Genomic DNA, 25,422 nt, shown 5'->3' on the forward strand with positions numbered 1-25,422 from the left:
GTTAAGGTATAGAGAGGATTCGAAAATACAAATAGTTTACTTTATTTCGCACACAACAGCTATACATATATATATTACACTCTGAAGACTTCGATAACCTTCTTGCACGCACGCTTGTTGTCAACCACCTCCTCTAGATTCTCCTAACAGCCTCCAATCGTCTTTTGTCTCTACTGAGACCTGGACGCCCTCTGACGCTTACACACACATTCACGTGTACAGTGTAAATGTATCATCTACCTAACAAGATCATCAACGTAAAATCCTACCGTCCTCCCGAACATCATAAAACCGAAATAAATAAACAGATGACTGAAATGTTAAACAAAGAGATTATAGAACCCTCCGACTCTCCCTATAACTCTCCTGTCTGGGTCGTTCCAAAGAATATCGACGCATCAGGGAAACAAAAGTGGCGAGTAGTGATTGACTTTAGGAAGTTAAACGAACTAACAGACCAAGACGCGTATCCACTACCTGACATTGACGATATACTATCACAGCTAGGAAATGAGAAATATTTCTCCTCTTTAGACTTATCCTCAGGGTTCCATCAAATACCCATGGACGAGAATTCAAAGAAATACACTACATTTAGCACACCACAAGAACACTTCCACTATAATAGAATGCCATTCGGGCTCAAGAACGCACCTGCTACCTTTCAAAGAATGATGGATACCACGTTAAGAGGTTTGATTAACAATCATTGTTTCGTTTATCTCGATGATATCATTATATTCGGGCAATCGATAGAAGAACATACTAAAAACTTAGTCATTATATTCCAAAGACTCGGGAAAGTAGGCCTAAGAATACAACCAGATAAATGTGAATTCTTAAAGCCCGAATTAGAATATCTAGGACATGTAGTGACAGCAGATGGAGTAAAACCTAACCCTAAAAAGATAGAAGCAGTAAAGAATTTCAAACTACCAAAAAATCCTACAGATGTAAAATCATTCCTTGGGCTAGCTGGATACTATAGAAAATTTATTAGAAACTTCTCTAAAATTGCCAAACCTCAATCTATTTTTAAAGAAGGACATTTAGTATTAATTCATAACGATCATAAAGAACACAAGATAGATACTGAATGGCCAGGGCCATACACCATTGAAAAAGTGAAAAACCCCTTATTATGAAATAATAGTAAATCACTCGATTAGGAAAATACATGGTAACCATATTAAACCTTACTTTCCAGGACGATCTTCACCTTCTTCATAGTTAGCTAAGCTAAACGTTATACCCCTTAACGGTAGTTCTATATATCAAGAAAAATTAGCTCATGCATACTTATATAGCGAATCTGTAAACGTAATTATAGGTTTAGACATTAAGGATATATATGCAAAACTCAGCGAAATTAAAAGATTTAGACTAATGTTAACAGAACATTTTATGTGAATACCCGTATTCCAATGAAATGATTACACGCGCTCGCAAAAGAAATTTAGACAATGTAATCATGCATATTAAATTTATGACACACACTTGTTACCGAAGAGGGTCATTGAATTTTGTTGGATCCATTTCTAGAAGTCTATTTGTAACTCTGGATAACGATAATTTAGAATTAATGAATAAAAATATAGATAAATTTTTTGATGAAAACAATAACTTAAAAACCAATATAACTTACAAAACAAATGTCAAAACTATAGCTTTACCCTTAACTGACATTCTAGAAGAAATCCTAACAAAAATTGAAAACGCTCCAAAAATCATTAATAATGTATAATCGTATAGAATGCACCTCAATCAAATTTCCAACAAAGTAAACTCTCTTAATTATGAACATAGAATTAGAAGTCTTAAGAAATAGGAACTAAGTGTCTTATAAATTATTAGTTATATTGATCTAGCATTACTAGGAACATATGTATATTTAACAAAATAGGATTATTCGATATTATAAGCAAATGCCTACCTTCCAAATTATGTATTCGCGTATTATGTTGTAAAACCAAAGAAAAAAAAAGACACAGGTATAAGCAATATCTCTAGACCAATAGAGACACCTAGCTCACCTTTAAACACATATTCCACACCTGAAATACAACCATTAGGAGAATTACCTGAGGACACCAATTCAGTCATCCTCGAAGCAAGGCATGTAAGATTCCAAAAGGGCATACAAAAGGAGGCACTACACCGAAAATAAGAGTCTGGAGGACCAGCCGCACTCTAACACTGGGGGAATGTAACGTCAACAAATATCTCCAACCGACTCAGGAAACCTGAACAGCCTTGCACACGACACCGACTCCCAAAATAAAGGATTATGAATTCGGCACGTAGGCATAAGATAAACGAACATCTAGAAGGGCTGGTTCTTGATCGAGGCTTCAGTCTTTCGGTAACAGTTTAATCGCACACTTGTAATCCTATTATAGAATAGAGGTATCTCGAACTCTGGTTCAAGAACCCAACATTTTTTTATTATTATTTTCCCATTACTTTTACGTGACAAGCAAAGCGTAACGATAAACAAACTCCGGGCAAAACAATGTTGCCGCTCGTCAACCGAGGTTGAATTTAAAGTTTTCGATACTCCCCCGAGTATAAATAAAAGAACACGATCGTTAAGACAGTTAGTATCGAACATTCTTATAGCGAATTAATATCGAACGAACGTAAGCATTACCTTGTATACACATATCGAGCAACACTAAGCGAACGACGACTAATTCTGTACTGCAAATAATTTTAAATACATTTGACTACACTAAGTATCAACTCGTCTGGTCATTAATCAACAACGCGTTTAATCGTCCTCCACATACATGTTGTATAAGCTACTATGTGTATATTTATTTATGTTTCCCATAGTACAGACGTATTCCTTATTTTATTGTAGCTGTGTAATTTCAGTAGTCTTGCATAAAGGACATCTGTTTTGTTGCAATTGTATCAGCTATTAATTGTAATACTTGAAGCGTTTGTATCTAATCGTCATGCATCTGTGGTGGCACTCGACCATGGAACTTTCCAACGGCTTCGCGACACAAAGCGCTATACCTTCAAAGCGTAAAGCCGACACGCCTAATGTACCATCGATATCCCTACAGTTCTTTCGCCGAATATTCGGAAGAATGCATACGCGGCAACCGTTGCGGACATCTAATAAACGCGTGCGTAGTGGAGATATCGAGGGACAACAAAGAAAAGAATCCATTTGGTTTCGAATCAAAGATTCATTCTGCCCCGAGCTGCGGAGTGCGAAAGGTTAAGCGTCATAGCGAAGCAAACGCAATTAGAGATACGTGATTATTGACTCTTGATAGTTAATCGTTAATCGTTAATCGTTAATTGTTGTTCATCGTTAATCGTTAATTGTTTTTGATCGCTCATCGTTAATCGTTAATTGTTGTTGACAGTTAATCGTTAGTCGTTAATTGTTGATCATAAATTGTTGACTGTTGATTGTTAATAATTTAATTAACTTTTTTGTTGAACATCAAGAGTATTTCTTGTGGGCACCTTCACCCACTATCCACCTCACATCGTTATTCTACATACGGAAGGCAAGATTGATATCAAGTTCGAAGGACAGACCGCAGAAGTCTGGTCTCTGTTATTATCACGAGACCTTTCGAGACCGCGCAAGGAAGTGCCGGGCCCCTTGCAACTGGACCCAGTGAAACGAGACCAGCCGTCCGTAAACGCGGCATGTGGCGATGGCTTTAGTATCCCGTCGCATTTTCGTGACGGACAGGGCACCAAGGATCTCTTTCCTTGTGAACACCGGTGTCAATATAAACGTATACCCGTGCAACAAACTACGCGGATCCGCGAACAAAGATACGTACGAGCTGTTCGCGGCGAATCGAGTGGTCGAAGCAAACCGAAAACGCCTTTCGCGAGTCAAAACGCATCGTCTCTGACGCCACAATGTTAGTGTCACGACCGGCATACTTCAAATCCGATGGACTGACGATGGAGATAAAGATGTGGCGGCACTCGGCGACAATCGGCGGCAATATCGCTGAAGTGTCTAATGAACCATCAACATCCCAACGGTCCTTCCGCCGAAGGTTCTAGAAGAAACAGCACGTGGCAACGGTCGCGGACGCCTAGCAAATGCAAATGCATGGGGGGATGTTGAGGGATGACAAAAGAAAGTAATCGGATTCGATCGAAAGTCAAATCATAAGAGCTTCAGTCTTGGAAAGTCACGCCTAGGGTTTGGAAGTGGATTGTAAAGTGAATTGTTGTTAGAAAAAAAATAAAGTTTCTTTTTTTTATTTACACCTCAAATTTCTTTTTTTATTTTGTTATTTTACGTGACATTAGCGCATCCGGTATCGGCAACAGCGCGTGAACGACAAATGGCAGCCGCTAGGATTTGTTACAAAATCTTTGTCTCCCGTGCGATTAATTCTGTATTTAGAATAATTTTAAATATATTTGACAATATCAAGTATCAACTCGTCACGTCATTATTTAAATCATCCACCACAAATCCAAAAACAGAATAAGGAAAACAGAGAAACGAACAAATAGAAAATTAAGTTGCTAACATGTTTTTCTATAATAATATTTTAACATCAATATTGTAATACGCAATGTGTTACGCCGCCTAAAACATCTGCACGCCAGCCCGCGCGACCGGACAACAACCGACCTGCGTAACGTCACTTCGACCCTCAATAAACCTAAGGACCCACCATAACTTTCACTTCCCTGTATTGTTTCGCCATGTGTCTTCAATCCGTTTGTCTTGAAGAATTTCTAAAGCTTAAAAATATTCTCGAAACGCAGTCGGTTTTTAGAGAGGTCCTTGGGTTTATTAGTCGCACTTAAAACACGGAGAAAGCGGGTATGCACCCATTAGGAAAATCCGAATAGCCCTGTAATAAAACAAGCTAGGTTTTTCTCACGCACACAGTCATCTATCCACCACGATGGTAGGAGACTTCCTACTCATCCCTTCGAGCAGTAGTGCAGGTCATGACCAATCGACACCGCGGTTCGTTACCCTCACTTTTCCTAACGAAAGTGGGAACAACGAATCCGCGTTCTTTAGGCACAGGGGCACACCCACACCGAACTTTTCTTCCGTATTAGAAAAAGAGCGACAGACAGTCTAAAAACTAACGCCTAACGCGGCAGTCTACACATAGCGCGAGAGTCGCATACTTCACGCAAATCTTTTGTCGGTTCTCGGTGTTGTCGAACACACATCTTCTCTCCTAAATATATTATAGTGCTAAGTCCATTAATACATTAATTTCCATTATAAGAGCCCTGCTCTAGCGTACATATCTATCGCATCTTCGTGCGACAAGTTGTTAACTATTTATTTCTCTACGTCAGTGTAAACTAAGTGTTGGAAATATATAATTTATAATTCTGTGAATCACAGTGCTATACAAACTCAATCACCCCTATTATCTCAACGGAAATCAGGGGATCGATCAATTCGTGGTGTCGATTGCTATAATCGTAACGGGGATTTACGACCCCCGTTGACGTCTCCCCTCGCGATTACGTCTCCCCGCAATTGGTCGAAATTTACATGGTCCTTCGAGCCGGATTTCGTGCCGCCAAAAAGTGCACTGACCAGTGACTATACAGTGTCGCGTGAAATCCAAGTTCCAACCACTTAGTCAACTGATCAAGGGAACCGCCATCGGAGAGGAGCACCTCCGTCGCTCAGCATCTACACGAGCCCACGCCGCATCGTAACGATTGTCAACCGAATCCCAGATCAACGTCCATTTGATCAAGGTAAGATCGTTCATATTATTAAAATCAAATATGGCCCAAGCTGAACCAATCAGCACGTTACGGCGGAGACGAGGCACCCTAGCCGGTCGACTTGCAACCATAAGGCGCGAACTCGATGAATACGAAGCGTCTGGGAAGGCAAACAGAATCTTCCTAACATCTTGCCGCAGCTCGTTCGATGAACTTTGGAGGAGGATACTCGCGGTTCAAGAAGAGTTAGATGGGTTAGATGAGGGGGAAGATGCGCGTGTAGCTTCGTTATCGCAAGAGCATCGGGAGCTTGACATGCGGTTCCTAGGTCTCTTTGAGCAAATGTCAGCAACAACCCCGTCGACAACAAAAACAGGCGAGACATGCCGGAAACCAGAGCCGACCACCGTTCCAGAGGTCCGCGTGCCCCAATTCGACGGTGCCCTCGAGAACTGGACCTATTTCTACGACACGTTCTCATCCATAGTGGACCGTAACGAAAGTTTGACGAATGTCCAAAAGTTCCAGCATCTACGCTCATCTATAACTGGACGGGCCGCACAGAGTATCCAGTCATTAGAACTCACAGAGGCCAACTATCCCATCGCGCTTGACACACTGAAGGATAAGTTCAACTGCCCCCTCCAAATCTGCATGCGCCATTGGAATTTGATGCGCAACTATCCGGAAATCAAAAAGGAAACTCCAGAAGCCCTAGAGGATTTGTTGGAAACCATCAGCGTAAATCTAAAGGCGCTCGAACACCTAAAAGAGCCCGTCACATCAAATATAGCGATTATCGAATTGATCGCGTCGAAATTGCCCTCGTCCAGCCTGCGTAAATGGCAACGCACACTGCCCCGCCAACAGGTGCCATCCTATCAGCATCTGATAGACTTTCTCAAAACACGGGCGAACGGGACTCAATTCCTCTCTAAAGAGAAGGAATCAAAAGGGTCAACCCACAAACACCACAGTCAGCGAACAACCATACCGCATGGGCGAACCCTTGCTACAACCAGCAGAACGGTGGTGTGTCCGACCTGCAACGGACCTCACGAGATCAGACACTGTAAAATCTTCAAGGCCAAATCATCGACCAAACGTTTTCAGATCGTGAAGAAGGCATCGTTGTGTATAAATTGCCTAGGCAGAGGACATTCGCCGACACAGTGTACATCGGGTTCGTGTCGTATCTGCGGTCACCGACACCATACTTATCTACACCGCGAACAAACCCAGGTAGACTCACGGTCGTCGAGCGGTCGATCTTCGAGCGGTCGATCGTCAAGCGGTCGATCGGCAAGCGGTTGGTCGCTGAGCAGTCGGTCGTCGGGCAGTCGCGCACCGAGCGGTCGGTCGTCGGGCAGTCGTTCATCACACAAGCGAGCCTTCACCGAACAATCACCATCTGGATCATCGAAGTCGCGGTCGTCCCACAAGTCGAGGCGAACATCCGACACTTCACGGAAACATACATCTTCGGCTCCAAGAGGTACGAAAGAGCATGCCTCGTACGAGTCACGCTTAGCCCGGATCAAGAACACCACCCCAACATCCTTGTCCAAGTCCCAACCGGGGCAAAACTGACTGTCTGAGACTACGACAGCAAGGGGGATCGGACTAACAAACACATCTCCCCACACCCCTCTGCATCATGATCTGTTGGCCACAGCACAGATCAAGGTTTTGAACAAACAGGCACAACCAATCCGAGCCCGAGCATTACTCGACACTGGGTCGAGCATGAACTTCATGACCGACAAGCTCGCGAATTCCCTCGGTATAAAGCATAGGAGATGTGCGATCCAGATCGGAGCCCTCGACAATTTGAGCACCACGGCAAAACGATACACCACGGCCACAATCACGTCGACGGACGGCAAGTATAAGAAAACATTGAGATTTCTTGTTATCCCGGCCATATCGACCTTCATACCAAGCGAGCCCATCGACCCCTCGAGTCTGGAATTACCCAGAAATATTCAACTAGCCGATCCACAATTCCATTGCCCAGCCCCGATCGATGTCTTACTTAGTACCGGATCAACATTTGCGTCGCTGTGCATCGGGCAGGTCAATCTGGCGCAACCAGGCCAACCTGAACTACGTCTACAAAAAACACGGTTCGGCTGGGTAATCGGGGGGAGTCCAACGTCCCAAACTGCGATAAATACGTTCCACGCAACCACAACGGCTCTGCAAGAGGACCTCGCACGGTTTTGGGAGATCGACGAGGGACCGGCCACTACTCATCTTTCGGAATCTGAACGACTATGTGAAGAACATTTCCGAAACCATGTCCGACGAACCAAGGAAGGCAGATACATCGTTGCATTACCATTCAACGAAAAGCTTTCCTCACTAGGGTCATCGAAGGCCGCTGCAATGAGCAGGCTCGCCTCTCTTCATCGTCGATTCCAACGCGACAAACAATATGAAACCGCGTATAGTGTTGTGATTCAAGAATATTTAGACTTGGGTCACATGACGAAGATCAACACGGATCACGCCACCGACCACGGATATTATTTACCACATCACGGCGTGATTAAGGAATCGAGCGACACCACCAAGCTCCGGGTTGTGTTCGACGGCTCAGCATCAAGTACCACGGGAGTGTCTCTAAACGACGCCCTTCATACGGGCCCGAAATTACAAGAAGACCTGAGAAACATCCTATTGAGATTCCGGTCATTTCAATATGTCCTTACCGGCAACATCGAGAAAATGTACCGTCAATTCATCCTACGTCCAGAAGATCGTCCTTATCAAAAGATTCTGTGGCGTGCCGACAACGGAGAGATCGAAACATACTGATTCAACACCGTAACGTTCGGTCTATCCGCAGCCCCGTATCTGGCCATCCGATGTCTCAAACAGTTGGCAGAAGACGAGGGACCTCGATTTCCGAGAGCAGCGCAGATCCTACGGCGAGACTTCTATGTCGACGATGCGTTGACCGGAGCCGATACAAAGGACGAAGCCTTATCAGTCAGGAATGATCTCACGAAATTACTTAAGCTAGCCGGTCTAAATATCCGCAAATGGGCATCAAACGATCGGGGTCTGCTACGAGGGCTACCTGAGGAAGACACCAACCAGAAATTACATCTCGGTGAGTCATCCATGTTAAAAACACTCGGCGTCTTTTGGGATTCAGCCGACGATGCCATACTATATTCGGTCAAGACGAACAGTGACACTTCCCGAGTCACAAAGCGATCAATCAGCTCAGTCATCGCACAAATCTATGATCCACTAGGATTGCTCGCGCCGGTAATCGTTCGAGCAAAAATGATTTTGCAACAAGTCTGGACATTGAAGCTAGATTGGGACGAATCCCTTCCGACAGACGTACACACAGAATGGATCAAATACCACACCCAATTGCCGTTGTTAAATGCGGCAAGGTTCCCTCGGAAGACCATCATAGAATCCGCAACGAAAATTGAGCTACACGGATTCTGTGACGCTAGCGAAAGGGCATATGGGGCGTGCGTCTACGTGCGGACAACGGACCGAAAGAACAATATTTGGACTCGGCTCCTCACGGCGCGGTCGAAGGTAGCGCCGCTCAAATCGCTCTCCATACCACGTCTCGAATTAAGCGGGGCACTTCTTTTGACGTCCTTGATTTCGTCAATACGACAGGCCCTGACGACCAAAATATCGCGGATAGTATACTGGACTGACTCCACCATCGTGCTCCATTGGATCAGGTCTTCGCCACACACCTTGAAAACATTTGTGGCGAATCGAGTCGCTGAGATACAGATCAAGACCAATATCTCCGATTGGCGTCATGTGCCTACCGACGATAATCCAGCGGATCTCATCTCCCGAGGCCAGACGCCCAAGGAATTCCTATGTCCGTCCATTTGGAAAAACGGGCCAAGGTGGCTCCTGCAAAGCGAAAACTATTGGCCGGTCTGGAGCCCGACACCGGTAGTCGACCTCCCGGAGCAAAAGAAGACGATCTGTCTGAGGACGAATATTAACGACAACACACTCCTCCATCGTTACTCGTCTTGGCCAAGACTAATAAGAATCGTCGCCCGGTGTCTTCGATGGAGACATAAGCAACACCGATCTACCCATCTCACCACAGACGAACTGACTGCAGCGCACAACAGACTAATAAAAATATTACAATCCAGTCATTTCGCGCCTGAAATTCGGATCCTCCAGAAAAATCGAAGCGAGGACGTTGGAGGGAAACTACAGCCATTAAACCCCTTCCTCGACGAAGATGGGCTACTCCGGGTAGGAGGACGACTAACCAACTCCGCCATACCCTTCAGCCAAAAACACCCGATCATCCTACCGAAATACCCGGTGACAGAGCTAATTATAGAGCAAGAGCACCGGAACAATCATCACACAGGGACACAAGCTACACTATACGCGGTGAGACTGCGCTATTGGCCGATCGACGGCCGTAGCCAGGTATGGCGCACTCTCAGAAGGTGCGTCCGCTGCTGCAGAGCCAACCCTCCACCAGTGGAATACTTGATGGGTGATTTGCCAGAGGCGCGTGTTACCGAATCGCGGCCGTTCATGAACGTCGGAATCGACTACTGCGGCCCATTCTACATCAAGGAGAGGAGGGACCGCAACCGACGTAAAATCAAGACGTACGCCGCCATATTCGTTTGTCTGGCGACAAAGGCGGTCCACATAGAGTTAGTCAGCGACCTAACCACCGACGCCTTCTTGGCCGCGCTACGCCGTTTCATCTCGCGGCGAGGATACTGCGCAACGATCCTCACCGACAACGGTACCAATTTCGTCGGGGCTAATCGGGAGCTGCAAGAACTCCGGACCCTATTGCAGTCCGACGACCACCAGGATAGGGTACAGAATTTTCTCGCCGACCGACAAATCCAATGGCGTTTTAATCCTCCGAACTCACCACATTTTGGCGGCTTATGGGAAGCCGCGGTTAAAGCGTTCAAACGCCATCTCATCCGCGTGGTCGGCACGGAGCTCCTGACCTTTGAGCACCTCAACACCCTTGTGATCGAAATTGAAGCCATTCTCAATTCACGCCCACTGACTCCCATCTCATCCGATCCGAAAGATCTTCCTGTCCTCACTCCCGGATATTTTCTAATCGGTGACACACTAAGCAGTTTACGGGAGCGTGATTTCAGGACAGTTCCATCAGGCCGGCTATCCAGTTGGCAGCGCATTCACCAGATTAAGCAGCACTTCTGGAGCAGATGGTATCGAGAATACCTAAATGAGCTAACCCGCCGCAACAAATGGGACAAGGGCAAACATAACATTCGTGAAGGCACCGTAGTAATCCTCAGGGAGGATAACGTGCCCTCTATGCAGTGGCCTTTGGGCCGCGTAATCAAGGTCCATCCAGGAGCCGACGGAATCATCCGGACCGCTACCGTGCAGACGGCAATAAGCATCCTGGACCGCGGTGTCAAAAGACTGGACCCCTTACCCATCCACCCAGATCCAGTCGAAGCCGAACGTCCACACGGAGCGAAGAAGGTCACCAACGACGCACCTGACTCCACAGCCAGAATTTTATCGGTGCCCTCGCAACGGGGGGAGGATGTTACGCCGCCTAAAACATCTGCGCGCCAACCCGCGCGACCGGACAACAACCGACCTGCGTAACGTCACTTCGACCCTCAATAAACCTAAGGACCCACCATAACTTTCACTTCCCTGTATTGTTTCGCCATGTGTCTTCAATCCGTTTGTCCTGTAATAAAACAAGCTAGGTTTTTCTCACGCACACAGTCATCTATCCACCACGATGGTAGGAGACTCCCTACTCATCCCTTCGAGCAGTAGTGCAAGTCATGACCAATCGACACCGCGGTTCGTTGCCCTCACTTTTCCTAACGAAAGTGGGAATAACGAATCCGCGTTCTTTAGGCACAGGGGCACACCCACACCGAACTTTTCTTCCGTATTAGAAAAAGAGCGACAGACAGTCTAAAAACTAACGCCTAACGCGGCAGTCTACACATAGCGCGAGAGTCGCATACTTCACGCAAATCTTTTGTCGGTTCTCGGTGTTGTCGAACACACATCTTCTCTCCTAAATATATTATAGTGCTAAGTCCATTAATACATTAATTTCCATTATAAGAGCCCTGCTCTAGCGTACATATCTATCGCATCTTCGTGCGACAAGTTGTTAACTATTTATTTCTCTACGTCAGTGTAAACTAAGTGTTGGAAATATATAATTTATAATTCTGTGAATCACAGTGCTATACAAACTCAATCACCCCTATTATCTCAACGGAAATCAGGGGATCGATCAATTCGTGGTGTCGATTGCTATAATCGTAACGGGGATTACGACCCCCGTTGACGTCTCTCCTCGCGATTACGTCTCCCCGCAATTGGTCGAAATTTACACAATGTGAAAATGAAAAAATTGGAAGCAACCGAACTACGGATGAAACTAAATCACTTCGCTGCTTGTAAAGATAACTTTTAGTGTTATAAACATAAGTCAAGTAGCAAAGAGCATAAATTGAATTTACCCAAACTCTTCTTGAAATCTGACAAAATGATTCTTTATTTTGTCAAAAAAATCTTTACGTATTTTCCATTCCCATTCGTCGCTTTTTTCAGTGGCGTGTTTATCGCTACGTCGAAACTCCGTCGGGTAGCAGTTAATTTCATTTAAAGTAGAAAACTATTCAGAAACGTGTATACGTTACACAGCAACAAACCAGTTGCCCTGTTATTACCTCGTTCTCAACAGTTCAAATTTCAGGGACAACCGACTACTTAGTATCGACCCAGTACGTCATATTTACTCGCCAAAAGTATTGTAAACGAAAATTGTAACCAGACGTGCCGTTAGTAACTACCATTTTTCGCGAAACTTCTTTTTCATTTGGCGGAAATTTAAACAAACTCCGAAACACCGTGGCGTTTTGCAACTGTCTTTAATCCTTTAAGATAAAAAAGATTAACGCAAAATTTTGACGGGATGAAATTTCACGATATATTCAGGTGAAACGATGCGAAATTAGAGCGAAGCTTATAATGGGAATATAGTTTGCTTGTCTGTTGCCATAAAATGAGATATGCAGAATATATTAAAAAATAGAGTATATGTAATACGAAACTTTATATTATTCATGTTATTATGGACAATATATCACAATATGTTCATATATTTAAATCTCATCTGAAAAAGATTATTGTATGTAGAACACAGTTTAACTGTATTTTGAATTCTTGTTTATCAGATCACAATTGATAAGTTGATATTAGGATGATTATCCTCATTTGAAACAATTTTGTGACTGTTACTTGTCAATATACTTTATATCTTATGTACATTTTAAATATAGTACGCAAACTCGAAGTTGCAAGGAACATTAATAAAAATTCAATATTTCAATAACGCCTTTCATGATTATAATTAAATATTTTTTCAAAATGTCGCATCAGTGTTACATCTAGCACCCCCTCCCCCACACACAAAAGTTTACCAATTTATAATATATGTACTAGTAGATTGACAAGTTACGATTTACAGGTTATATAGAATTCTATTTTATGATTTTATAATTTTTCGTTAAATAGAATAATCAAATAACTTGCAATTAGTAAAATTTCATTTGTTTTATCGTCAAACTTGTGCAAGGGAACATATTAATGCTGGTAACTTTAGTGACTTGCAAAATTTCAATAGTGCAAGACAGGCCAGATATTCAATTGCAATTGGTTGCTATCCATATTTTCATCGGTCTTACAATAACCTTATATTATCAATTATGAATTAAAAAGTTAATGAAATCACAACTCACCCAAGGCCAATGGGTATGACTTCTTTTCGAAGATCGATTGAAATCTCGAGTTTGTTGTTTGAGACGTTCAGTTACCACAAGACAAAAACACCACTCCATTACAGCCGACGTAAACAAAACATGACAGATTCTTCCAATTCTCGGACAACAAACATAGGCTTACATACTTACTGTTTTAAAGTCACAGGCTGTCGTTGAACTTTCGCCAAGTAACTTGATACGTACATATACACGTCCCTCGAAATCAGTTTTCGACGAAAATACATACGTGACATGTTATGTTGCAACCGAACGTGAATTTCTCGCGGGAAATAGCCTGATATCGTTTATTTATGCGTCTCTCAAATACGAATTTTACTATACACTTCGTTTAAGGCACGCCATTTTGCAAAACGATTATCGAAAGATTACTGCTTACATCGAGATCGAGAATAGATTCGCAGGAAGCTGGATGCCGCGATTTCTTCCCGCGCTTTACTTTCTTCCGAAGTTGTGATTGGTTGATTTCCTGCTGCCATATTCGGTTTCGCCGAGAATCGTGAGCACGTACGCTGGAAGCAATGCGGGGTAATTATTTAATTTATTTCATAATATTATTTAACATATATCGTGAAAAATTCTGAATATTCGGATTCTTCTGTTATCGTTTCATCGTATGTTAGCATTATCAGCTCTCGATATCGAATTGACAAACAGAATTTTTCTCATACAAAGTAAGTCACATTAAGTATATGTATATGTATAGTCGAAGCAATGCAATTAAAAATTTTTCCATTTTAATTGGAATTATTTATCACAGACATTTTACCGAGCATTCATTTTATAAATCTTATACATATATATATATATATATATATATACATATATACATGTATACATATATATATATGTATAAGATTATATATATATATATATATATATATATATATATATATATATATATATATAACCAATTTATAATATATATATGAATACACACACACACACACACACATATATATATATACAAACAATAGAAATACTTTCGTGTGCTATTATACGTAGTTCGATAGTTTACATTTCACGGGCCCCGTGTTGCACCTGCGTCGGTTTCGTTCCTGTTTCCAACGTATAAGTGTAGCGTCAGTGATTCGCGTGACGCAACGCAACCTTCAACGTTTGTTTTTCTCCGTTTATGCGTTGTGTGTTCGTTTGAATGAAAACGTCGCGAGTGTTGTAACAAAAACCACGGAAAACAGAAGAAGAATACGGGAGCAAAAGGAATTCCAGGCTACAGCAGAATGCCCATTGCCCAACAGGGTTTCGTTCCATGGTATTTCAACGAGGTAAGCTACCTCTTTTAGTACGCTTCAAGGCGCCTCTTTCCAACCAATTAATTTGCGTCCAACACCATTTTAACTTCGTATACTCAGAGAAAATATCGTTCTTTTCTATTTTCTAACTCTGATCTATGTATAAATTTACTGCGACGGGTCATTTCTACGGATTAACGTATCTTATAAAAACGTTGCGTGAAATGTTAATAATATATAAGTCTTGAAACATTTGTACTAATTTCATAGAGGAACGTAGTTGGTACCTTCCGGGTGGCATATTGTATGCTTGTTACATGAACTTTCCAAATATCTTACAGTTAAATGGTTGGATTGTTTACTAGAATAAGCAACACAACATTGTTTTTGATTTATTGTGAATGAATTTATAGAATCATATTATTTTACACATATACACTATCGCGCAAAAGTATCCCAACATTTGATTACTTTTGATATTATGTTATTTAATTGCACAATCAAATTGATAGTATGTGCCGATATATAATGATTACGATCTGTATTATTATCTTATTCCTATGATGTGGTTTTAACATAGGTCGTAACAAAACGGTCAAAAAATTCTTTATTCTCAGACTCTGTAGCCTGTAAGAAACGAATTAATTAATTAAGAATCTCGTTGTAACCTACAGGTTCGGAAAAGGCTGATAGGCTTTGGTCTACGTGGTGGTTGGGAATTTTCATTCGTTTCGAGTTCGCTTAGCTGATAAATAGTGAATGTGCATTTCTTCCAAAATAAAGAAGAAAGCGAAGTCGATAGAAACGTGGGTCAAATTTGAAATCATTTCTCGATTATGTGGAGGTTGATTAAACGCGTTGGTGTATATAGTGATGAGACGAGTTGATATTTGGTGTAGTCAAATGTATTTAAAACTATCGGCAGTACTCTTCTAACGATCTCCCTCTAACGAATTTAAATTCGACTTCGGTTGACGGTTGCGCGTAGCGGCGATATTGTTCTGTCCGGAGTTTGTTTATTATCAAGTTTCGTACCTCGAGACGGTATCAATGCCCCGAGGCAAAACAACAACATGAGTTACTCTCGATTCGCATCGTCCTATGACTCATATGCCGCTACAATATGCAATCGAATAAAGTGATAAATAGCTTGCAGATGTTTACGCGTCTCCGAAAATGTTAAAAGATATAACATGTTTAACCCGAAGTATTCGTGATAATATTCGCTGCAATTTGAAATATCTGCGTGCAGTCTCGTAGGTTTTGAATAAAAATTTATCTTTTATCGAAAAATACATACATGTTTTGGCCTATATATAGCTTTGTACTCTTGTAACCTAAAAGAGAAGTCGAAAAAAAGTGATGTTGACTCTTGCAGTAAAAAATTCATTTATGTCAATACTACTTTTAGAAATGCACCAAGACAAGCAAGACAAATTATTGACGAAACACAGGATAGTCATTTCCGATCCAAAAGAAAAACGCAACTAAAATAATATGTAGATAGCTATTAAGGCAATAAATAATAAAGTCATTGAAATGATCCATCATTTCAAACTAATATCGCTTCTCTTTACTTCAGAACTGCTATAAACATTTTAAATATCATTTATGTCTTGGTTCCCTTGCGGAGTTCTCGAAGAATTCGTCAAATGATGTCATGAACAATATAAATAATCGTAAAAAATCTATATTTGTGTTTAAAAAATAGGCGAATAAAGAGAAATAGGATAATCGAGACCGATGAAAAAGGATCAACCAACATCCCGCATCTGATACAAGTGGAAGAGAAATCAATTTCTATCATGTCGCACGGCGAATACGGAATCTTTTGTATAATACTACTCCAAACTCTGTTGAGTCGCAGTAATAATAATAATCGGGTGTTGACTTCTGCTCGTTTTTACTTGAAGTTTGCTCGTTACCTCTTTGAAATTTGGTGGATCGTTTTCTGTCGAAACCCGTTCCATCTGACGTTAAAATCAATAAAAACAATATTACGATAAAGACTTTTATCTCCATTGTTGTCAACTTCCGTCAAGTCTTCGTTTTCTGCTCGCTGGATATAATACGGATTCCCAAAAACTTTCTTCGTATGAAATTTTACTAATGTACATTTATCAAACATTGCACATTTTAAAATAGGTTATCATTATAAGATTAAAAAAAATAGCTAAAAATATCTTGAAACAAAAGAAACCAATTTTGAAGTTTGTTAGCCCGGAAATGTCATGGTAGGAAGGTATACTTCGATATTACTTTTACTATCGATAGGCGTCGCCGTCGTTGCTGTTATCATATACGAGACACAACAAATCACGAAATTGACAAATCACCGGTGATCTCCTCGAGTCGCAGTTCGAACGTTTCACAAATAAGTTAAAGAATTAAACTTTAGATATAGTGGTAAAATTTATTGTATGAATCCAACAGAGTGATGGTTCAGAGTGTTATAACAAAGAGGTATAGAACGCTGATTTGGGAGACTTCTTGTACTGAGGTTTTAGTCCCTCTGAAGCGGTTATCGTCGGGTGTATATCAGAGGCGCCTATCCGTTGCTATCTGGTTATTTTTTCGATAGCTGTGGCATGTAGGATGTTTTGTCTACTCTATTAGTGCTTCTAAGCGTGTGATACTGTCGACGATTCGCCTGTGCATGATTATACATGATATCCTGTGCTCAGGATAGCCTGAGTTGGAGTTTTGATGATTAGGATAATCGAAATAATTCATAGCCATGGTAATATTTTAACTAATTTATTTTGTTGTCTTTTATAGGCCACTGCAATGAGAAAAGAATTCCTGAAGCCAAAGAAAATGATACATCCAAATAGCAGAAAGTCTATCGCTATTACGAAAAAAGCCAAAAAGTAAATACAATTACTATTAAATTATGTGATTTTGTTATGTACATTTCATTTATTTTATATGATTATATAATACTTTTGTGTAATAAAGAAGGAAATGGACAATGTGTTTTGTTTCAGAATATCAAATAGACAGAAGGCAGAAATGTCCTGCTTGATAAAACAGAATTCAATAGGAGAGAAAATATCGTGGATCAGAAACAATATGATTCCAGGCGTGTGTCCCTATACTCCAGAGATAACTGCAAGTTTGTTAGAAACGGAGGTAAAACAAAAATGTATACACATGATGATACAGAGATTGTAAATTAAAGATGTGATTAGTTATAGTTCTATATTTGATCCAAATGTATGTAGCAAGAAATGATGAAGAAATGGAAGAAATTACTATTAAAAGGTCTATAGGTAGCAACAGGAGTAGACAGCATGCTAGGAGGGAACATATAATTAGAGTAGAAAGAACTAGGAGAATATCATACACGTGGAATAGGTAAAGAATTACAGCCAAATTTATTTTCAATATATCCTGATGTACAAACCCTCCTTTATTTTTCAGAAATTTCTGATATTTTAAATGCAACTCAGTGTGAAATGTTATTGAATTGGAATAATGAATTACAGTGTGCGAATAATTTTAAATTTATAAGGTTTGACGAGAAAGATTTAAAGAAAGTATTAGAGCTAAGAAAAAGAATGAAAATAAGCCATATTAGACTATCCAAATCTCTATTAGCTATGCCTGTAAACAAGAAGAATTTATTCAGCAAGCCAATTGATTTAGATGAAAATAGTGTAATGGAAATAGAATAAATTCTGTAGATATGTCTTTTTATCTTTCATCTCTATTTAAAAACAAGAAAACAGAAGAAAAGCGAACAGTTTTTTGTTTGCGAAATGCTAGAAACCGCATTTCGTCTTGCTCTTATCTCCCACGAGAAACAGTCACGTCACAAGATACAAGAGTACGATAGAAGAGAAAAGAAAATGTTCGATTGTGAAATATACAACAAAACTGAAACATGCAGATGAATCACGTGCACGTTATGAATATTCTGCATCGTTTCTCCGCCTTTCCTTCATTTTTTTCGCTAGCTGCTCCATTATTTAAGAACGAAGATATAGTAATTACTCTCAAAGTTGTACATTTCGAAATGGTAGGAAAATCAATAGTACAATGATAAATATACGATTTTAAAAGCTTTTTAGATTTCTTACATACTTAGCATTAATCAAATAGCTTAGTATATAAAAGAGTTTACTTATGTCGCATGTTATAAATGCAGCTGCGTTCGTTACAACAATTCCAATTCCAAGGAATTTCTCTCGAAGATCGCAGTGAAGAATTTGCTTTGTTAAATTATTACTGGTATACTTCGTCAACTTGTGGTATATCGATACAATTTGTCAACCATCACTTTTAATAGCTTCTCGCTAATAAAAACATTTCGTACCTATTTAATAAGAAGCAGTATATTCTTAATTATTTAGAAATTTACTTAATGATGTTTAAAAATACGAATATGTTTAAAAATTATAATGTAAATATATATATTTCATTTCATGTTTTACTAATATATCTCTAATTTAGATTAAATATCTGAAACTTGAAAGAAACTTTTAAAACTTTCAATACATCGCATACGTTTCAAATTTAGTGCATAGTTACATATATATATACGATCGATCTTACTCGATCATCTTACTCGAAGAACAGGGTCTGCGTGTGGCGAGCTACGGGACAGGGACCATTGGAATGTTTACTGTCGAGTGTTACAACTATTTCCTTCTTAAGGAGAGCTATAGAATTATTCCATGCCTTTGTTAGAGAAAGCGTTCATCCTGTGACCGCGGCTACGTTCGGCGACTGACTGTCGCCTCGAGCCCAAGCTCATTATCACAACTCTCGAACAATTACAATCGGATTGAATAACTACAATTGTTCAATTACAGCTATAGTAGACTCTAGGTTACAATGTTGCGGGATTATCCAAAATTCCAAAGGCTCCGGTGTTCTTTCATCTCCGACAAATATATTATGGTATAGTTCCTATTTTCCGACCGCATGGAAGGAAAATAGGACAGCCTTAATACCAAAGGCTAATAAAGATGGAAATATGGTCGAGAACTGGCGACCAATTACGATCGGCCCAATTCTAGGCCGCATTTTCTCATCAATCCTCGATGGGCGGCTAAGACGGGGTATAGATCAAAATATAAGGCTGTTGAGATATGTGTAATTTTCTGTGCTGGACAGAGTTAAGTAGTAGAAATACTTATATGTATATATCAGTGTGTGGAAGTATGTGTATGTGCGCAGCGTCTCGAAACAAAGGAATGTAAACAGTCAGTCGGTTAAGAGTCGTCGATGAAGAGTCGGGTGTAGAAGGTGCTGAGACGCGTGCAAGTGTGTATCGATAAATATATATTGTTACGCCGGGCCTCTCTGCCTGGCCCAGGTCACACACCGCGGGCCAGACGGACACCAGATGTCCGCTTTTCCGTACGGCGTACCCTCAATATCCTTAAGCACCCGTCATAAACCCGAGTCACTTGCCTGCTAAGGTCCTTCAAAACAAACAAACATCTGTGTCCGAAGAATTTCTAAAGACTATTGTCTACCACGGCGGGACAAGGGAAAGTTAGTTTTCTCACGTGCGCTGCAACTTTCCTCCCACTAACCACTTTCTCTCGAGGGCGGTTAAGACCCTTCGGTTAACCAATTAACAGCGAAACCTGTTTCCCTCACTCTCTTAACTAACATCGGCACCAACAAATCCGATGGTCCCGCGCGCTAGACACACCCATCCTTAGCTTTCCTCCGACACAGCATCGTCACTCAACTTCACTTCTTCTACATCGTTGGAAAAGTCAACTACTAAGTATACGCTAATGCCCAGCGGGGCAGTCTAAGCATAACGCGAGAGTCGGTCTCGGTATTGTCGAGCATACATTTCCTCTCCTAAATATCTCATAGTGCTACGTCCACTAATACATTGAATCCAATTATAAGAGCCCTGCTCTAACGCACATCTCTATCTTAGCTTCGTGCGACAAGTTGTTAATTACTTATTTCTCTACGTCAGTGTAATCTAAGTGCTGGAAACATATAATTTATAATTCTGTGAATCACAGGGTTATACAACCTCAATCACCCCTATTATCTCAACGGAAATCAGGGGATCGATCAATTCGTGGTGCCGATTGTTATAATCGTAACGGGGATTTACGACCCCCGTTGACGTCTCTCCTTGCGATTACGTCTCCCCGCGATTGGTCGAATAAACATATATAGAATCGTCCATGTAATAAATATATCATTATTTTAGTAATAACTGTCAATATAAATTTAATGTTCCTATAACATTATTTCGGCTTCAAAGATCCACAATTCTCAACATGGTAGAAGATCGTGGTTGCCGAGATTTAAGGTTATGGAACCACGTGTAACCGGGAGTGAATGTATAAAAGTCGATTTATAAAAAGGAATAAAAAATTGGAAATAAATTCTGAAGAGATAAAAAGGCTATTGGTAGAACAAATAAAAAGATTTTGGATAATAAAGAGAATTATTTTTTGAAAAAAAAAGTGTGAATATAGAAAACGAATCAAGATGCCAAGGGACGACGAAATTAAGGTTCAAATATTCGATGGACGCGATTACAGAATGTGGAAGAAAAGAATATTAATGTATCTAAAGTGTAAAAAATGTTATGAACCGGCTACACGAGAGAAAATGGACACGGATGCGCAAGATAAGTGGAATGAAAAGAATCAATGGGCGATGAACTACATCTATAGAGGTATAACGAATGAGCAATTAGAATTTGTTGGTGATCAAGACACTGCTTTAAAAATAATGCAAAAGTTTGATGAGATGTATATGAAGGAATCAACAGCAGTGCAAATTTGTATAAGAAGTAGACTAGACATGATGAGGTTGAAAGACTTTGAAGAATCAAATTCATTTTTCACGGAATTTGAAAAAAATTTCAATGAATTAAAGAGTGCCGGTGCAAATGTAAGCGAACGTGAAAAACTCGACTACATGCTGAAAGCACTACCAGAATCATTGAGCTATGTTGGTGACTTAATCGACTCAGTGAAAGAAAGTGATCGGACTTGTGAATTTTTGAAAAATAAAATTATAATGTGGGAAACGCGTAGCAAGAAAGAAAGTGATAGAACAAAGTCAAATGTATTTACAGCCGAAAAAAAGGACATAAAGTGCTATGGCTGTGGAAAGTACGGTCACATGGCAAAGAATTGCACAAACACGTATAGAGGCGGAAACAATGGCGCAAACAATGGAAGAACGCAACAGCAAGGAGGTGCGTATCAGCCGCAGTAGAATAGGGGTCGCGGCGGACGAAGTTTTGGCCAAAGAAGACGAGGATACGGCCAACGAGGATTTGGCCAATGAGGACAAAGCAGAGGCCGGCAACAACGCTACTACGAGGCAAGTCAACACGACGCAAATTATTCACACAACGAGGGCTACGACGACCAAGAAATTGGATCTTTCCTAACGAGAGTAGAGCGCGAAAATAATAAAAATGAAATTACGGTATGTACTAGCGATACGCGAAAAATAGATTGGATATTGGATAGTGGATGTTCAGATCACATTATAAATAATGACTCTTATTTTGTTGAGTACGAAAATTTAAAAAACCCGATAAATGTGAAGTTAGGAGACGGTAGAATTCTAAAAGGAACAAAAGTCGGAAAAATTTTAACTTACTTTGAAGTAAACAAAAGGAGGATTAAAATTACAATGTCTAATGTATTTTACGTGAAAGAAACGGATAATAACTTAATTAGCTATGCGAGAGTAACGAATGAAAATAAGATAGTCTCAGCAGGAAATACTTTAAAGATATATAACAAATACAGAAAGTTGATAGAGATAGCATTCAAAGATCATGGTTTATATAAGATAAGTAGTTACATTGAAAGGCAAGAATCTCATGCTAAAAATGTAGAAATGTACCCTTCCAAAATAACCGTAGAAGAGCACGCGAGATTTTAGAATTAGTACATACCGATTTAAATGGACCTCATAATAATACCGGGTTTGATGGATCCAAATATTTCTTGACATTTATAGATGACTACAGTAAGTGTGCATTGATTTATACTTTGAAATCAAAAGGTGAAGTTTACAATTGCTTCCTTGATTACATAAACAAAGTCGAAAATCTTACTGGTAAAAAGATAAAGAGATTAAGATACGATAATGGAAAAGAATATATGAACAAAAGCATGTACAATCTAACTAGGGAAAAGGGAATTGTCGTAGAACCATGCCCACCTTATGTTCACGAGTTAAATGGAACAGCTGAGCGCTACAATAGAACAATCGTGAATTCCGCTAGATGCTTATTACATGATTCAAAGCTGAATATTAAATATTGGCCGGAAATAGTTAGAGCCGCGGCGTACTTAAAAAATAGAACCGTTACAAACACATATGAAAATAAAACACCATTTGAAATATTTTTAAAAAGGAAACCGAATATAAATAATTTAAGATTGTACGGAAGTAGAGTTTTCGTAAGAATACCCGAAGTTAAAAGAAATTCGAAATGGGACAAAAAAGCGGACACTGGGATACTTGTAGGTTATGAAAACAATGGATATAGGATACTAGTTAATAATAAAATTGTAATTGCAAGACACGTAGAATTTATAGGTGAAGATGATAATTTAGTAGGATTTCGAGGAGAAGATGGACCAGGCAATGAGACAGAAAAGGTTTTTGACGAACATTCGGATGTAAACAAAAAGGTCGAGCAGGTTGCAATAAAAAAGGAGAGAAATTTAAGTAACGAATCAGAAGAAAAACTTGAGGACACAGAAAGTAATTTGAGAAGGTAAGGACGGGAAAGAAAGAAACCTCAAAGATATGGTCAAACGAGCTCATATTTCATTTATGTGAATATAGTTAGTGCACACAGCCCTCAAACCTATGAAGAAGCTTTAAGTGGAGATGACAGCGGTTCATGTAAAGAAGCAATGGATCGAGAAATGAATAGTTTAATGAAAAATAAGACCTGGCAATTAGTAGAAAAACCAAAAGACAAAAAAGTATTAGACTTGAAATGGATATATACGAATAAATCTGATAATCGTAAGAAAGCGCGACTAGTTGTTCGAGGCTTCCAACAAAAAGAAGTACTGGAAGATTTATACTCTCCAGTAGCAAAAATGCAAACGTTGAAGTTATTACTATCTTATTGTTGTCAATATGGTTTGACGATTATGCAAATGGATGTAGAAACAGCTTTCTTAAACGGAACTATAAAATCGGAAGTATTTGTAAAACAACCTATAGGTTACGACGATAAAAGCGGGAAAGTATGTAAATTATCAAAAGCGTTATATGGATTGCGTGAAAGTTCAATAGCTTGGTATGAATGTTTCGACGAATATATGAAAAAATTAGGATTTAAAAGAAGTAAGAGTGATTATTGTCTGTATATGAAGTATGAGAGCGATGATGTTATATATTTAATTCTATTCGTAGACGACTTATTAATATGTGGAAAAAACATAAGAAAAATCGATGAAATTAAAAAAAAAATTGTCAAACAAATTTTTGATGAAGGACTTGGGTGAAGTAAAGACTTACTTAGGAATAAACATTGAATATGATAATAAGAAGTGTGAGATGAAACTGGATCAAAGTAGATATATAGAGTCATTAGCGAAACATTATAATATAGAAAACAGTAAATTATATTTTACACCAATGGAACAAAACTTAAGTTTAGAACCCGCACAATCAGCTTTAGACGATATAAGATATAGAAATCTCATAGGAGCTTTGTTATATATTAGTACTGGAACAAGATTAGACGTTAGCTATAGTGTAAATTATTTAAGTCGATTTCAAAACAGTTACAACGAGACCCACTATAAATATGCAGCACAAAAAATTAAGGAGGTGTGTTGAGATATATGTAATTTTCTGTGCTGGACTGAGTTAAGTGCGTAGTAGAAATACTTATATGTATATGTCGGGTTATCATTAGGATTTAAGGCGCGTAACGATTCTTCGTTTGAATTAGCCATTGTTTTACAAAACAGAGAATATATTTACACGAATAAACAAGGTTTTACAAATATTATGAATAATGAATTTTGTAAATGATATGATTGATTAACAAATGATAAATTAAATTATTAAATAGATTAAAGAATAATAAGTTTTATCGAACAATAAAAGAAACGAATAATATATCTTACGATTTACTAATTTAACGAATAATAAAAATTAACGATTGATAAATTTACAAATATTGAATTTAATTTACACCATAAACAATGATCCGGGGTTCAAACGAATTCACGGTCAACGGGAAAACTTTAAACAATTTTATAACACAAAAAAAATACGTTTGCTGAATCACTCGGAAAAAATTACTCGATGTATCACTTTCCAAGGCGATCACATGAATGAATCTCTGATTAAAATCTTTTTCGTAATACGACTGCATTTGTTTGTTATATTCTCGCTGGAAACATCGAGAAGGTTCCAATCGTTGTTGCTAGGCAATATCTGTCAAAAGTTTGTTATATACTCCTTGGAAACATCGAAAAAGATCCAAACGCCGATACTAGGCAATTTCTGTCTTCATCAAGCAAAACGTTTATCCCGTGACCGTGGCTACGTTCAGCGACCAGTTGTCACCTCGAACCCAACTTTCGCTTTTCACAAATGTCAAACAATTACAGATAACAATTACTTAA

At 39.6% G+C, this 25,422-nt stretch overlaps 2 protein-coding genes and 2 long non-coding RNA genes across 5 annotated transcripts in view; 3 read left to right on the top strand and 1 right to left on the bottom strand.

The window, feature by feature from the left end:
• Nucleotides 1-5,766: 5,766 nt before the first annotated feature.
• On the top strand, nucleotides 5,767-12,366 carry LOC117165550 (uncharacterized). The gene is made up of 4 exons (XM_076626495.1): nucleotides 5,767-6,889; nucleotides 7,382-8,494; nucleotides 8,558-11,259; nucleotides 12,322-12,366. Exons 1-4 carry the CDS (start codon nucleotides 5,767-5,769, stop codon nucleotides 12,364-12,366), a joined length of 4,983 nt encoding a protein of 1,660 aa, XP_076482610.1.
• A 641-nt stretch (nucleotides 12,367-13,007) lies between these two features.
• Nucleotides 13,008-25,422, bottom strand: part of LOC143304085 (uncharacterized) — a 246,164-nt gene continuing 233,749 nt past the window's right edge. For both annotated transcript variants that reach the window (XR_013060774.1, XR_013060773.1), the window contains exon 2: nucleotides 13,008-14,062. This is a non-coding gene — a long non-coding RNA (uncharacterized LOC143304085). The remainder of the gene's footprint in view (nucleotides 14,063-25,422) is intronic.
• Nucleotides 14,672-17,977, top strand: LOC143304120 (translation machinery-associated protein 16 homolog). Its single transcript, XM_076626487.1, has 3 exons — nucleotides 14,672-14,836; nucleotides 17,582-17,673; nucleotides 17,791-17,977. Exons 1-3 carry the CDS (start codon nucleotides 14,792-14,794, stop codon nucleotides 17,975-17,977), a joined length of 324 nt encoding a protein of 107 aa, XP_076482602.1. The 5' UTR covers nucleotides 14,672-14,791.
• Nucleotides 18,026-18,692, top strand: LOC143304084 (uncharacterized). The gene is made up of 2 exons (XR_013060772.1): nucleotides 18,026-18,160; nucleotides 18,227-18,692. It is a non-coding gene; the product is annotated as an uncharacterized LOC143304084 (long non-coding RNA).

Source organism: Bombus vancouverensis, unplaced genomic scaffold (assembly GCF_051014615.1).
Source record: "Bombus vancouverensis nearcticus unplaced genomic scaffold, iyBomVanc1_principal scaffold0022, whole genome shotgun sequence".
In the NCBI taxonomy this organism is placed as follows: Eukaryota; Metazoa; Arthropoda; class Insecta; order Hymenoptera; family Apidae; genus Bombus; species Bombus vancouverensis.